The 14,064-nt window shown below is 35.7% G+C and overlaps 2 protein-coding genes across 2 annotated transcripts; both read right to left on the bottom strand.

Annotated features, from left to right (window-relative positions):
* Positions 1–1,413: 1,413 nt before the first annotated feature.
* LOC113779798 (NADH dehydrogenase [ubiquinone] 1 beta subcomplex subunit 8, mitochondrial) lies at positions 1,414–4,300 on the bottom strand. Its single transcript, XM_027325521.1, has 4 exons — positions 4,041–4,300; positions 3,863–3,949; positions 3,628–3,723; positions 1,414–1,630 (listed from the first exon to the last, which is right to left on the bottom strand). The coding sequence occupies exons 1-4, from the start codon at positions 4,176–4,178 to the stop codon at positions 1,574–1,576; spliced, it is 378 nt and encodes a 125-aa protein (XP_027181322.1). The 5' UTR covers positions 4,179–4,300; the 3' UTR covers positions 1,414–1,573.
* A 3,768-nt stretch (positions 4,301–8,068) lies between these two features.
* Positions 8,069–9,662, bottom strand: LOC113781380 (L-lactate dehydrogenase B-like). Its single transcript, XM_027327298.1, has 2 exons — positions 8,952–9,662; positions 8,069–8,703 (listed from the first exon to the last, which is right to left on the bottom strand). Exons 1-2 carry the CDS (start codon positions 9,558–9,560, stop codon positions 8,251–8,253), a joined length of 1,062 nt encoding a protein of 353 aa, XP_027183099.1. The 5' UTR covers positions 9,561–9,662; the 3' UTR covers positions 8,069–8,250.
* Between the last annotated feature and the right edge of the window lie 4,402 nt (positions 9,663–14,064).

Genomic DNA, 14,064 nt, shown 5'->3' with positions numbered 1-14,064 from the left:
CTGTTCCCTCCTCTTCCTTCTGCTTTCTCAGGTTTTTTGCTGACCAGATCCAATTTCTGATATCCTCCTGAGCTGCTTCCTTCTTCACTCTTTTCCTTGTCAGTCAGTTTGGCCATCATCTGTGCCATCATATTCATCATGCTCTCATACTTCTGATCCAAGTTTTTTATAGTTTTTTCAGTACTCTCTTGCCTTTGTTCCATGGCTCTCATGGCTTGCTCCATTCCATCATTCTTATTGGCAAATGTCCTCATGACATTCCCTAGCTCAGTCAGGTCCCTCCTCATCGCCTCCTCCTGTGTTTTAGTCATCCCTGATGACTCGTAGCTAGCTCTGATACCACTGTAATGGTACCAGACTGAGCTATTGTGGGAACTCTAAATTAATAACAGGAATGGGTAATTCAACTTGATAGTAACTAATCAATTGCAGAGATAAGTTGTGAATAGATTCCGAAAACTATGGCTGATCGAATGTATTAATGGATACAGAAAATAAGGGCGGGAAAGATTAAGGGGATAAGCAAGAACGAAGAAATTTTGGGGGGAAGAAACAGAAAGAGGCTCAGCCCCAATCTCTGTTGGAATTACACAAAAAATGCTTGCCTATTACATTCATTCTATTCTATTTATAGACTACTAGCTGGTAACCAATCTTCATATCTTTTAATTTGCGTGACCAAGTGGCTGCGAGGTCGTTGCAGACATTTGAAAGTTTGTTATTCAAGTTCCAGTATCTTCTTGTGAGTTTGTTGCAGAATCATCTGCTAGCTAAAGCGTGGTTTGGAACCCACGCTTTCCTTTGCTTCTTCTACCTTTTCCACGCCTTCCCTTACTTTGTCTTCACGCCTTCAGTTAGACTTCATGACAGAGGAAAGGGTTTCATTACTTGTATCAATATCGAAGACGTCATAAATCTGGTCCTGCTCAATGTGTTTATCGTCAAATTCATACTACCCAAAGGCGTAAAGTTTATAGTGCCTCCTTTCACGCCTTCATTAATCTTGGCATAAGAAGTAGAGTATCTTACATGTGCCTTCAAGGGATAAAGCATCACTTTAAAAGTTTCGTTTGGACGGAATCTCGGAGTATGACGCAGAATTGTGTAAAAGATTAGAAATATGAAAGCAAAGAAACCTGAAACCGAGCCAAAAAAAAAAACACTTGTTATCAGGGTTCAACTCTATTCAGTTTATCGTGACAGTAGATAAATTTTTCAAATTAGTCAATGAATATGATAGAATGAACCAATTCACTTGTTATTATTGAGAAATGCATATAAAGTTTCTCAAAGTCTATATATAATCCTCCTATCTCTCCCTACACCCTTCTCGCCCTTTTACTTTCAAGTTTAGAATTCGAGCCCTGTTTGTGAAGCAGTAAATCGTCCACACAAGCCAGATGACACAAAACATATGAAAGGAGCCACAAATGGATTAAAACAGAATCAGTATTCAACTGTTTGCCAGAAAACGTTAGATACAGCAGGATTATTTCATACTATTGACTTAAAAAGGGACAATTAAACAAAACACCCATGAAATGCATTTGCACATTTAGGTTCAACAAGCTATCTAGGGTTCTTCACCAAGCTCCGCTCTGAGATTGTCATATGGATAGACCTTTGGCGTCTGGTCAAAACAAAAACAACACCAAATGAGTAATGTTGCCCAATGGCAGATTAGTCAAGAGTGCAATTGGATTAATTGCACTTCAGTAACTTTGTAAACCATATACAATCAAGGTACAGTTCCCCCCTCAAGCCTCTCTACACACTTTAAACACACATAAATAAATAAATAAGTAAAGCAATACAGATTAAGCACTTAACAATGTCCATATTGAAGGTTACAGGTTACACTGGGCCTCTTTAAGTGGCTGCCTGTCTTAGACAGACGGATCCATCATAATTTTTACACATAATGAAAGATTTTTTGGTTGTCAACCGCCCTTCATCAGTTTAGAGAAAAAGATGGTCATCTACTTGACAATTTGCATCTCACCAAAAGTGACATTCTCGTGCTTACCACACATCAAGAATGGTCATCTATAGCGGTACAGATTAAGCACATTAACAATAATATCTGTACAAAGGTTACAGGTTACACTGGGCCTCTTTAAGCGCCCACCCTTTTAGACAGACAGAACCCATCAGAAATTTTACACCTAATGAAAAGTTTTTTTGGTCATCAAGTTCAGAGAAAACAATGTTCATCTACTTGACAATTTGCTTCTCACCAAAAGTCACATTCTCATGCTTACTACCCACCAAGAATGTGAACATCCTGGCATCGTTTTGAGTGAGAAAAGAGCGAGGTCTCATTCAAAGATTTACTTGTTCTTTCAACTGCTGGAATGATGAACAAAATAATGACGTCTCCCCTATTAGAGAGAGATCAAGAGAGGGAACTGAAAGAAAGCATTCTTTTCACAAGTGAGTTTCCCCATTGTAAAGTGTAAACCATTTTTATTTTCTAACAATTCAACAGAAGTCACCCAGAAATTACTGCAGGTACCAGGGTTTTTACTTTCATGAAAAGGAGGACGAGTGAAACAGTAATATTTTGTTAAAGGAACATGAAGATCCATCCCACGATTAAGCTTACAAACAATTAATATTAACAAAAGTCTGGCATTTGTATAAATGCAACAAATTTAATTCATCAGAAAGTGCAGAGTTGGTGACTTCCATATAATAATAGTAACAACCATGTGCATAAAAGGAAGAACATGCCCCCAAAAAAGAAATCTTATAATAGTGAAGGCCAGAAGACTTCAGTCCTTCATCTAACAAGTTATCTAACAAGTTAGACACCTTGACATATTCATCTTTTGCCACAGGTAGCGTTTTTCAGCATTTCTTGAATAGGTGATTTCATACCATGTAGATACAAAAAAATGACAGTCATGCAAGGCTTTTCTACCATAAGATAGTGCAGACAGCCTAGTACAGGCACCTTTAGCAATCAGGACACCCTGCTTTGTGCTAAACTATAATCCAAGATGGTTTTCCGAGTTGAAAACTCTCACACTCTTTTCTAGAAGATCACCCTGACTTATATTGTCAATCCATCCATGTCATACATTATATCTCACATAAGCCTGGACTCCCATCCAGTACCTTATCACCGAAAAAGAATTTAAAAAAATAAATTCTCAGCTTCCAATTGCAAAAATCTCAGGCTTTAAGTTAGTAAAAAAACAGGAATAATGTAATACCCAAAACTATTCCGACTTCAAAACTTCTTCAAAAAGAAAATCACACTCAACTCAATCATCATAAGATCCAATTCCACACATGCACGATCAAAGACAAGAAAGAGGAAACGATGCACATTAAAGTGTATCTTTCGTGAGAAACATTTCAGCACACTATATTATCGGAGACTCTATAGTGCCACCTGGTACCACATTGTTACTTCAATATATTAACCAGTTAGATAAACATTATTAAACCAATTGCATAGTTAAATTCAACTAATGGATAAACATATTGAATGAATGGAATAGATATATTGAACTACCGGTATAATGGCTAACAGCAATGGAGCATCACAGCATTTTACATTGCAACACAGCTTATAAGAATCGAAAACGGTTAAAGAGGGGTCATAAGTTGTGGACTTACATATGGGATTTTTGAAGCTTTGTCATTCCAAACAGCTAACAGTCCAAGGCTCGCGAAAAACCCTAATCCTCCACACATCCAAGCCAATGCTTCATACTGAAACAAAATAATTATGATCACCCAATTGAATAACCAACAAATCTCAAAACCCTAGAATTTCCAACTTTAATTCCCAAAATAGAAAACCCAAGATATGACTCATACACTTCCACAGAAAATAATGAAACGATCTAACCTTTCCAACTGTTTCAGCAATTCGATCAATACAAGGTTCCGGAAATGGAGTTCCGTTGTCCCATACCAGCTCATCATTCACCGGAACCTGAGAAAAGAAACGGAAATGTAAAAATTAAGCAATTGGAAAATGGAAGATAGGGTCTATCAGGAAGAGTTCAGAAGGGAAAGCTAATTACAGGTTTGTCTGGGACGATATGTTTGCCAACAGGTAGGCCCATGCCAGAGCGGAGGCGAAGGGATGAGCCAACGGAGCGGGCGACGACGCCATTGCCGCCCATGATGCGGGATGCCATGTGACTCAGTCTGCCAGCCATTTTCGCCGGATCGGTGTCTTTCCGACTGCTAGTTTCACTAGTCTATTATTAACTCCCAAAAAAAAAAGGTTTTTGGATTTTGAGAAAATTACTGGAAGTGTTGACTGTCGAGCAACGAGGCTAGAGTTGCTACTTTTGCCAGTGAAGCCAAAGACAACACCGCTAAACGATGTCGTTTGGTCAAGGACAAATGAAAAAGGTGTGGTATTGTTCACAAATTTTTCCCAGAATTATGAAAAATGCATAGGAGTAATGGGAGTTTTCTTTTTAAAGATTTTTTTGTAAGTAGGAGGTTGAAAGCAGAATCTGTTATTTGCAATTCCTTCTATTTTACCATCGAACCCAGCCCAACCCTCCCCGAATTCTAAGAGTTGATCTCTAGTAAAGTTTCCTCCGAGGTAGAACATTTGCGAAATTTCTTTTGTACAACCTTTTAAATTGATTATGTTTTATTGGGAAGAAAAAAAAAAGAAAAAGAAGTCATTACGTCATTTATTATTGAAAAAGAATGATTTTTAGTCAACTTTGATGCTAGAATTGTTGAGTTTGCACCTTTTGCACCTTTACCTTTTACATTAGATAATAGTAAAGGTGAAAAAGTTGTGAACTCGGCAATTATATTGAATTAAGTTTATGAAAAAGTAGAGAAATTTTTGAAGCTTTAAGGGTTTCTTATATGGGATAATTTCAAAAACCTTCCTTGAAGTTTCTAACTATTTCATTGACCTCCCTTCAAGTATTAAAAATTGCACTAACCTCTCTTGAAGTTAATTATCTTATAACATTTAGACCCAATTGATAATTAAAATGTCATATTATGAGAGAGAAAATAACATGATTCCATCATTTCTCCTAATCTACATTATTTAATTAATTTAATACAAATCTACACATTAAAGAAAAACACTAAAATTTGCTATTTATCATTGGGGATCAAATCACATATAGCACCAAAAAATAATATATCATTTTATATTTTTCACTTAATACAATATTTAAATTACTCTTTTCAATTACTTAGTCAATGTTAAACATGATCAACAATAAATAATTCAAAAATTTGCAATCAAAATATTACAGAGAACAAACTCTAATATCATAAATATTCTTGTCAACATATTAAGATTAGTTGTTGAGATTTTTATGGTATTAAAATCCACTCATTATAATATTTTGGTCACATATTTTTAATTATTTGTTATTGATCATGTTTGATAATAGGTTTCTAATTGAAAAGAGTAATTTAGATCTTACATTAAATAAAATATATAAAATAATATACTATTTTTGATACCCTATGCAATTTAATTCTTGATAATAAACAGCAAATTATAATGTTTTCTTTACTGTTTGGTTGGGTATTAAATTAATTAAACAATTTAGTAAATTAAGGGCCATAGTGGAATCATATTATCTTCTCTCTCTTAATATTACTTTTTAATTGTTGGTTGGACCGAGATATTACAAGATAGTTGAAAACCTTAGGGGAGGTTTCTGAATTATCCCTTCTTATATTGGTCTTTTGTTTGGAAGTAGATATGTTTCATTTGTTGTATCTGATGAATAAATGTGCTACCATTAATATAATTTTTCAAATCTTTGAAATGGTGACTGTTTTTTTTTTTTTAAAATATGAAGTTATAGTATGGTGTAAGGTTGTACAATGATCAAATAACCTTGATTTGGGTTTATAAATACTTAAATCATTTGATACTTTATTTCCCCATCAGGATTCTCACATTTTTCTCAGGTTGTTAATTGTTTCAAATTTTCAGGTTTCTCTCGTCACATACAGCACAAAGCTTTTTCAGTCTTTAAATTTCTAAATTACCAATTGTATGAGTTGTTTATAAATTGTTGACCTTGGTCGATCAATCCTTGGTTTTGATGATTAACAAACCAAAATGTAGATTTGGTCTAATGTTTTTATGTGAGAAATTTGTTAGAATCAGGATCAATGGTGTCAAGGAAAGAAAACCAACCAAATGAAGAAGCAAAATCAGGTCACTCATGTCGGACGGCCAAAAGGAAATTATCGGACGTCCGAAAGGATGAAGAACATCAAGAAGGAAACTCTGTCGGACGCTCGTGAGGAAGCATCGGACGTCCGGAAGGATCGGACGCACGCCTCGGACGCACATCGATCGCATCGGACGTCCGAGAAATTTCGCAAAGATTTGATGACTCTCTGCCTACGTTCGGACGCAGGGTTCGGACGTCCGACAGGTGGTTCGGACGTCTGACAGGCACCTGTCGGACGTCCGACAGGCCAACGGCTAGTTTTGACAGCAATTAATATTTGACCGTTGGAGAGTCTTTTGGAGCCATTTCTCACCTTCTATAAAAATCCCAAAGCACAAGAAGACTAGAGACTTTTGCCAACACAAAATACAAGCTTACAAGTGAGATTTTTGAGTAGAAAGATTCTTTGTTGGTTGTATAAGGGGTTGGGGAAGTTGGGTTGTGAGGTTGCTCAAGTGAAGGTTACTCTCTTGGAGTAGTAAAACCTTGGTGAAGGTGAACCAATCACTTGGAGTGGTAAAACCTTGGTGAAGGTTGCCTCATTTGTATAAAATAGTTCTTAATTGGGTGAGTGATCTTTCAAGTGTAGGTTGTTGAGGGTTAACTAGAATAGTTGTAAAACTCCTTGGCTCAACCAAAGAGTATTTGGGGTGAGGAAGGAGTGAGCCTTCACTTGTACATCTTGGTTAGCATCGCCATCAATTGAAGAGGCTATTGGTTTGATATTTGGTTTGCATTTCTTATCTTTTCTCTTTAATTAAGTTTTCTTTATTGTGCTTAAATTTGATATATCTTTGTGCATCATTGTGAATTTGTTTGTACTCATTGGGTTGCACCGGGCTCTTACATAAATATATTTTCTTTCTTTCGTTTTACTTAAATGACAAAGGATTAATGCAAGGTGGGGTCTCGGCAAAAAGTAAAGGATTAATTAATTGAATAAATCTTTTATACACTTACAATGTATACACTAGTAAATCTATATGCACGTCACATATACAAAATTTGATGTTTAAATTCAAATTCAGATGATGTGGCATTATCCAATCTCATTAGTGTATACACTGATGGTGTAGTAAAGATTAATCCTAATTACATTTACCTTCTTTGGGGTTTGATAAAATTATAAACCATACCTTGAGGTTTGGCCGTATTACAATAATGTCTTCTGTTTTGATTAGTTTATAACAAGTACACCCCTACTGGTACTACTTTAATCATTGACTGTTAAACATCTAATGATGTTAGCTTAAAACATTTTCAAAAGCCCCAAATTACCCCCGGGCTCTAACGTGACTTCTTCATCTTCCTCATCCCCCTAAAGATCAGCCACAATGGGATGGCTCCACAAATTTCAGCAACTTTTATATTTCTGAGGAAAATAGTTTTCCATCATCTTTTCTTAATCTTAGTCCGTAGGGATATTCTATTTCAGACTTGGCACTCTTTCATCCCTTTGTTATTGAACATTAGTTTAGTATTTTGTACAGAAGCCTTTTCGTCATTTCATGGATTCTATTCCATGAGTTTAAACGTCGTACTAACAAGAGGGTACGTAATTATTATTTGGCCAAACCTTAAGCTTTAATTTGTAATTTGTTAAAACTATAAGGGAGGTAAATATAATTAATCCGAAAATAAATAAACAAGGGTAAGCTTAGGAGTCTCAAGTTTCAAAAAAAAAAAAATTTTTAAAAAACCATACTATTTCTTAGCTATTACACTATAATAATCATGTCCCTCTCATCTTCAGCTTTAAGCATCAATTTTAACTTAGTTTCATAATAAACACTGAATTTGCAATTAGTAGAGAATAGAGATATTTCGGATGAATTTCCGAACTGTTGACAATAACAACACAACCAAAAGAAGAAATATGACAAATACTACTATCTCATGAAACCGCAAAAGAGAAACTAGAAACTAAAAAAATTACGAAAATAAAGATTAGTGGTATGAGAACCTAGAAAGCAACTTGAAAAGTCCAAAAAATTCCCCATGCAGAATCTGATCTCATGAAACCAAATGCCAGTTAACTTGGAAGTTTGAATTAAAGGTCCTCGATATCCAATTGGCTCTGCACCTCCAAAATCGTAGTAGCAGAGTTCCTGAGTTGCCGTGCTTCATAGTCCGTCAACTCCACATTGGCCACACCCATGACTCCAGTCCGACCAAGTTGAGCAGGCAAGCTCAGAAAAACATGTCCACCATCAATTCCAAATAGGCCTGTAGCAAGAACCGAGACAGGATGAATCCTTCTCTGATCCCTCAGGAGGGATCGAGCCAAGTTAGCCACTGAGTAGCCAATTGCCCAAGAAGTGTAACCCTTAAGATCAATTACTTCATATGCGCTCTCCACAACTTCTTTCCGAATGTTTTCGAGAGTTTCTTTCTCGTACGCAATTTTCTGCCTGTCTAAATAGCTAAGCACCGGCACTCCTCCCACGGTTATGCTTGACCAAAGCGCCACTGAACTATCTCCATGCTCCCCAACAATGTATGCCTAGTGATCATAATTTTCATATATACAGGGAAAAGTAAATCAAATACCGTATGCAATAAATATATATATATGTATATATATTAGCCATTTATAACAGCATTACCGAAAAGTGATCTCGTTCTCGAGCCAGATTATTGACAATTTATAAACAAAACTGTAAAAGTTAAAGAAGCAAACTACAATTAAAGAACATATTCCTGCACTATCAGGTTTAATCAACTTAATACTAGTACTGTAACTAAACTTGCCTGCACGTCCTGAGCATTGACGTCGAGATGATCAGCAAGCAAAAACCGGAACCTAGAAGAATCCAAGTTCGTTCCAGATCCAATAACTCGATTTGGATGAAAACCGGAAAGTTTCCAGGCCACGTAGGTCAAAGCATCTACGGGATTGGACACGATCAGGAGTATAGAATCCGGAGAATACTTGGCCAACGGAGGAATGATATTTTTAAACAAGACCAGATTCCTCTGGATAAGATTCAGCCTACTCTCGCCCGGGATCTGCCGGGCACCTGCTGTGACAATGCAAAGATCCGACCCTGCCGTGATTGAGTAGTCCAGGGAAGCATGGATTTTGGTCCTTGGTAAGAAAGCAGCCGCGTGTTGGAGGTCAAGCATTTCTCCGCGGAGCTTGTCGGGCTGGGCGTCAACGAGGGCTAGCTCATCGGCAAGGTCTTGGGTGAGGATGGTTTGAGCTATGGCCATGCCGACGTTTCCAGCACCGATGACCGAGATTTTGGTGTGCCTTTTTGTGGGTGAAGGTGGAGCGGAATTGAGAATGGGTTTGAAGAAGGCTTTGGAGATGTCTAGGCCACCCGGGCCTAATGTGGAAGATGATTCAGCCTTTTTCATTGTGCGTGATATGAGTGTGTGTGAAGTAAAGAGTTTTTTGTTTGCGAGGGAGGAGAGGGTTTAGATGGTGGTGGGGTGGCAGTGTTGCAGTTATTTATAGGAAGGCGTTGGATTGGAGGAGGGGAAAAGACTGATGAAACTGGAAATTGAGGGAGTGGAGAAGAAGACTAAGAAGAAAGGAAAGTAGGAAACTGGAAGAAGGTTCGTTCATTCGTTGGTAGTTGGTAGTTGGTATTTTGGCATTTTCAACGGTCAACGGTTTCGTGGAAACTAGATTGGAGGGAGTGAATGATCACCTATGGGCGCATGAAAAAACTCATCAATAAGCTGCGGAGCCAATGTTGCCGCTTATCCTTTTAATTGAAGATCATTTGCAAGTAGGTTTTGATACATCAGCTCAATTCCGGGTGGAAATTTTGCAGAAAATGTAATCTTTTTCATATTTGAGTTTGAGCAGAGTTTTTTTTTTCAGCTATTTTCCATTTAAATTTCAGGCTAATTTGGGGGAAAAAGTTGGGAAGGGCTAAGGAAAAAAAAGACGTAAACAAGAAATGATGATGACAAGGTCACGGGACTACGTATTGGGAAAAAAAATTTACTTCTACTCTTCTACATATAGCATAAGAATTTTGTGGTTTGAAAAACCAGTAGATTGTCCTTCAATACAAGTATAGTGCAAGGCCAAAATTCAGAACTATCATCTAAACTACTTCAAATAAGAGATTAGAGACAAAATAGAAGAAAAAAATTAGCTAGCAACTTCTGAGCTTTTTAAATTTTTGAAACAATCTTTATTGTTCACATATAGCATCGTGGTGTACAAGCACAAAGTTAAGGTATACATACACAATATAATGATAAACATTGCTAAAAGAAAACTTTTAAATAACCTTGTAATTATATATATATATATATTTATGTACACTCATCTTCTTTTTATAGTAAAATTTTCATTTGACAGTTTAATCTGCAAAACCTGTTGCAGTTGTAGGATTTGGTGAATTATGGTCAATTCGGATCAAGTAGAATTCAAGCAAAATATTTGACGCGATTCGAAGATGGATTGGAGATGACAAAACAAACAAGTGTAGTTTTCTACGTAGCAAAACGCGACCTAAATACGCGAGGCAGTCTACATTTTACCCATCATTTTGGATTGAAGCAGATAAAAAAATAAAATACAGGAGAGGCAAAAACGCGAGGCAATATGCAATCCACATCCCTGCGTATTGATGAGGCGGCTATGCAACTTGTATAGCCATTTGCTTAGTTTTTATACAGTTTTCTAGCTCAATTTTAGATTGAATTTTTTAGAAAGTTGCTCGAGGAATATTGTGAAGCTCAAGGGGAAACTTTGAGTCATTTCAATTACAACATTTCCCAGCCTTTTCTTCTATAAATACACATTGTATTGGAGGATCAAGGGGAGTTAGAAGATAATCTTTAGAGACTCTAGAGAGTCTTGAGACAGGTAGTTTAGTAGAAGAAAAACTTGTGACCTTGGTAGATTGAAGCAAAAGTTACAAGATGACGAGCACGGGATATATATATAACAATTAGCTCATCCACAATCAAGTTTTATATTTATAAATTTTTAAATATTCCACACGCGATTTTTTGCAAATGTACGGTATAGGATATTAAGAGTCAAACCCACAGAGAAGATTATCAATTATTGATGATTTTCAAACTCCTTTATTAGTTAGACTACTACAAATGCAAGAGATTAAATCTACTCTACAAACATGAGATAAAAACAATAAAATAACAATATAAAACTCCTAGAGGTATGAAGTTCCTCACTATTCTTATAAATGAAATTAGTGGTTAAGTGATTGCTATTATTTTGGTTAGTTATATCGTAATTTCCTAATATATGTGAAATCTATTGTTATAGTGAATCAAGTATACTTGTAACTAAGTCATACCTACTCTCGTGGTTATGAAACTAACTACAAGCTCATTTCATATGAAACAAGTCACTAAATCCACAAGGTGCACCTCCACTCTCATGAGTGTACTCCTTAGGTTTATCACTTGTTTGAACTAGTGTTAAATTCTAATTTTCATTGCAAACTTAACACCTTAAAATTATCACATTAATGGCCGATTGATCATAATTAGATTAAAAGTGATAAATAACCTGCTTAAAATAATATCACCAAATAACCAAGTAAATATTACAAACAAGATATAAAAAGTTCATCCACACTCTAGACATAAACTTTAGGAAAGCGTGATAAAAAATCCAAACTTGTATTATAGCTAAACATGAATTCAATTACAAAAGAGAAAGTAATAGGAGAGAAGTCACTCTTGTCACATGAGGTTCAACTTCTCCATCGTTGCTCCTCAAATCTTCATCCAAATCTAACTATAAATATAAGAATGAATAACTACACTAACTATACTAATCTACCCTAACTAATGAACTAAGGAAATTCTAGTGAAGACTACATTTTTGTGGAGTTTCTCTAACCTTCCAAAGTTGTTAAAAATTTCCTCCAAGGCTTCTATTTATAGAGAGATTCAAGTCACAAATAAGTTGTTTCCAGTTGGCAAAGTTGGCTCTTGAAACTCACAAAAAGTTGTTTCTACAAGATTCCACACTTGCTTGCTCATTTCCAGGGGTATTTCTTGTAGAAAAATTGGTCAAAAAATTTGTGTGAACAAAGCATAAATGAAGATGAAAAGAATGGTGGTGATACAGAGTATAAACAAGAAAATAAAAATGATAACTAAAAAAGAAACATAGATTGAGGAAGATTACACTATTATACCAATTGTGCAAAAAAAAAAAAGAATTTTGGTATATAAGAACTATAATCAAATTTGCCTAAAAACATAGAATGTGGTCTCTAATGTTGCTTTTGGTTGCTCCATGTTGGTATTTTTGGTGGGTTAGATTATTTTAGCATCAACAATGTTGCATCCATTTTAATTGTTTGAATAATGACATTGGTCAATTTAGATGCAAAATTCAAGCAAAAAAATTTGAAGATAAAGATTAGGTTGAATGCAAATGTTAATTGTCATAATTGATTTGCACAGGAAACTTTAGAGCTGCAAAGTTGGGCTTTCGAAATTATCAGAATATGAGGATTAAGTTAAAGTGGCTTATTGACTTCGTTAGGTTGGTAGTTATGCCGATTGCAATAGTCACAATGTGGAAGAAATTCATGAGTGAGTTTTCCCCCTTTCTAACTAACAAAGGGGTATTTTAGGGTTTTTAGGACAAATTTAGTATAGTGGGTTTATATTGTTACTGAAATGCTAATGGTAGAGAAGGTAGGTGTAATCTTTTAAATTAGAGGGGACCTACCTGCAATAGTCAAAATCCTCCTATGAGGTTTCTAGAATTATCCCTAAAATTAAAGTTATACACATTTGGTAGTTTCTATACAAGATAAAGAAACAACAACCTATCAGCTTTTTATGGCTTTCCTCTATTTTTGCAAATAGGGTTTCCTCTATTATATATTTTTTTGATAGGTAAAAAATAAAAATTAAATTAAATTAAATGGGCTGGGCTAATTTAATGCATTTGGATAGATACTCAAATCCAAGTCATCTATAACCCATAAATAAGTGGATGTCGACCATTTATGTCAACCTTTTTGCCAGCAAATGACTAGATTTAGAATGGTGAGGGTGGCTAGAAATTTTTTTACGACTACAACAAGTAGAGGAGCGGAGAGGACATAAATGAAGCAAGAACAGGTTTTACCCATTTTTTGTTGGGTGCAAAGTTGGTTCTAACGGGGCATGCTTCTTACGTGCAGATTTCCGTCCAAATGGAGTGTTATTCTGTCAATTGTTCCTAATTTGCCAAAATTCAGGAACTTTGAGGATGCAATGTATTCTTGGTGAAACTTTGAGGACGAAATTAGTCATCAACCCAACCTTTGAGAATGAAAAGTGCATTTTTTTCCTAAAATCAAATTCGACAGGATCATGTTGCTTTAATCTTACAAGTCCACCCATCTTGTTGTATGTGATCACCACACCCCATAACTTATCTGGTTTCAGTAAGCTGATGAAAAGAATTTTATCGTTACCGTATATCATGTGTTAGATAAGCAATATGGAGTATAAATATTTCACTACTATAAATTTAGTATCCAAAACTAAAAAATTAAATATTTAACTACTGTTTTTTTTCTATTTTAATGTAGGCCACTAGTCAATTGTTTCGTGACTAGTCAATTGCCTCTTGTTGAGAAAATTGCTCCGTGTTGAAGATTTGGAGTTGCATGAACTTGAACAACTTATGGCTGAGATGGAAGAGATAGAAAAGAAGGTATTGGATCGAGCTAATCAGATCATGAAGAGCATTTTGCTGATCCTTCGGGTGACTCTGGAAAAGATTCAAGTATCTGAAATAGAGAGAACTCATCAGAAGCATTAATTCTTGAATTTTTTTTGTTTGTTTGAGAGTTGAAAAAGCAGGGGATTTCTCGTTTACATATGCAGCACAGATTCTGATTAGTCATCTCTTGAAAAA

The sequence above is a fragment of the Coffea eugenioides genome, chromosome 8, assembly GCF_003713205.1.
Source record: "Coffea eugenioides isolate CCC68of chromosome 8, Ceug_1.0, whole genome shotgun sequence".
Lineage (NCBI taxonomy): Eukaryota > Viridiplantae > Streptophyta > Magnoliopsida > Gentianales > Rubiaceae > Coffea > Coffea eugenioides.
Note: the sequence above shows the minus strand (reverse complement) of the source record. Positions and strands in the feature narration are given on the sequence as shown.

Excerpts from the sequence above, each read along its gene's own strand:
- LOC113781380 (XM_027327298.1), bottom strand. The coding sequence starts at position 9,560 with ATGAAAAAGGCTGAATCATCTTCCACATTAGGCCCGGGTGGCCTAGAC. Across the intron at positions 8,704-8,951 it reads TCAATGCTCAGGACGTGCAG|GCATACATTGTTGGGGAGCA; the intron begins GCAAGTTTAGTT and ends TATGATCACTAG.
- LOC113779798 (XM_027325521.1), bottom strand. The coding sequence starts at position 4,178 with ATGGCTGGCAGACTGAGTCACATGGCATCCCGCATCATGGGCGGCAAT. Across the intron at positions 3,950-4,040 it reads ATATCGTCCCAGACAAACCT|GTTCCGGTGAATGATGAGCT; the intron begins GTAATTAGCTTT and ends TTCTTTTCTCAG. Across the intron at positions 3,724-3,862 it reads TTGCTGAAACAGTTGGAAAG|TATGAAGCATTGGCTTGGAT; the intron begins GTTAGATCGTTT and ends ATTTTGTTTCAG.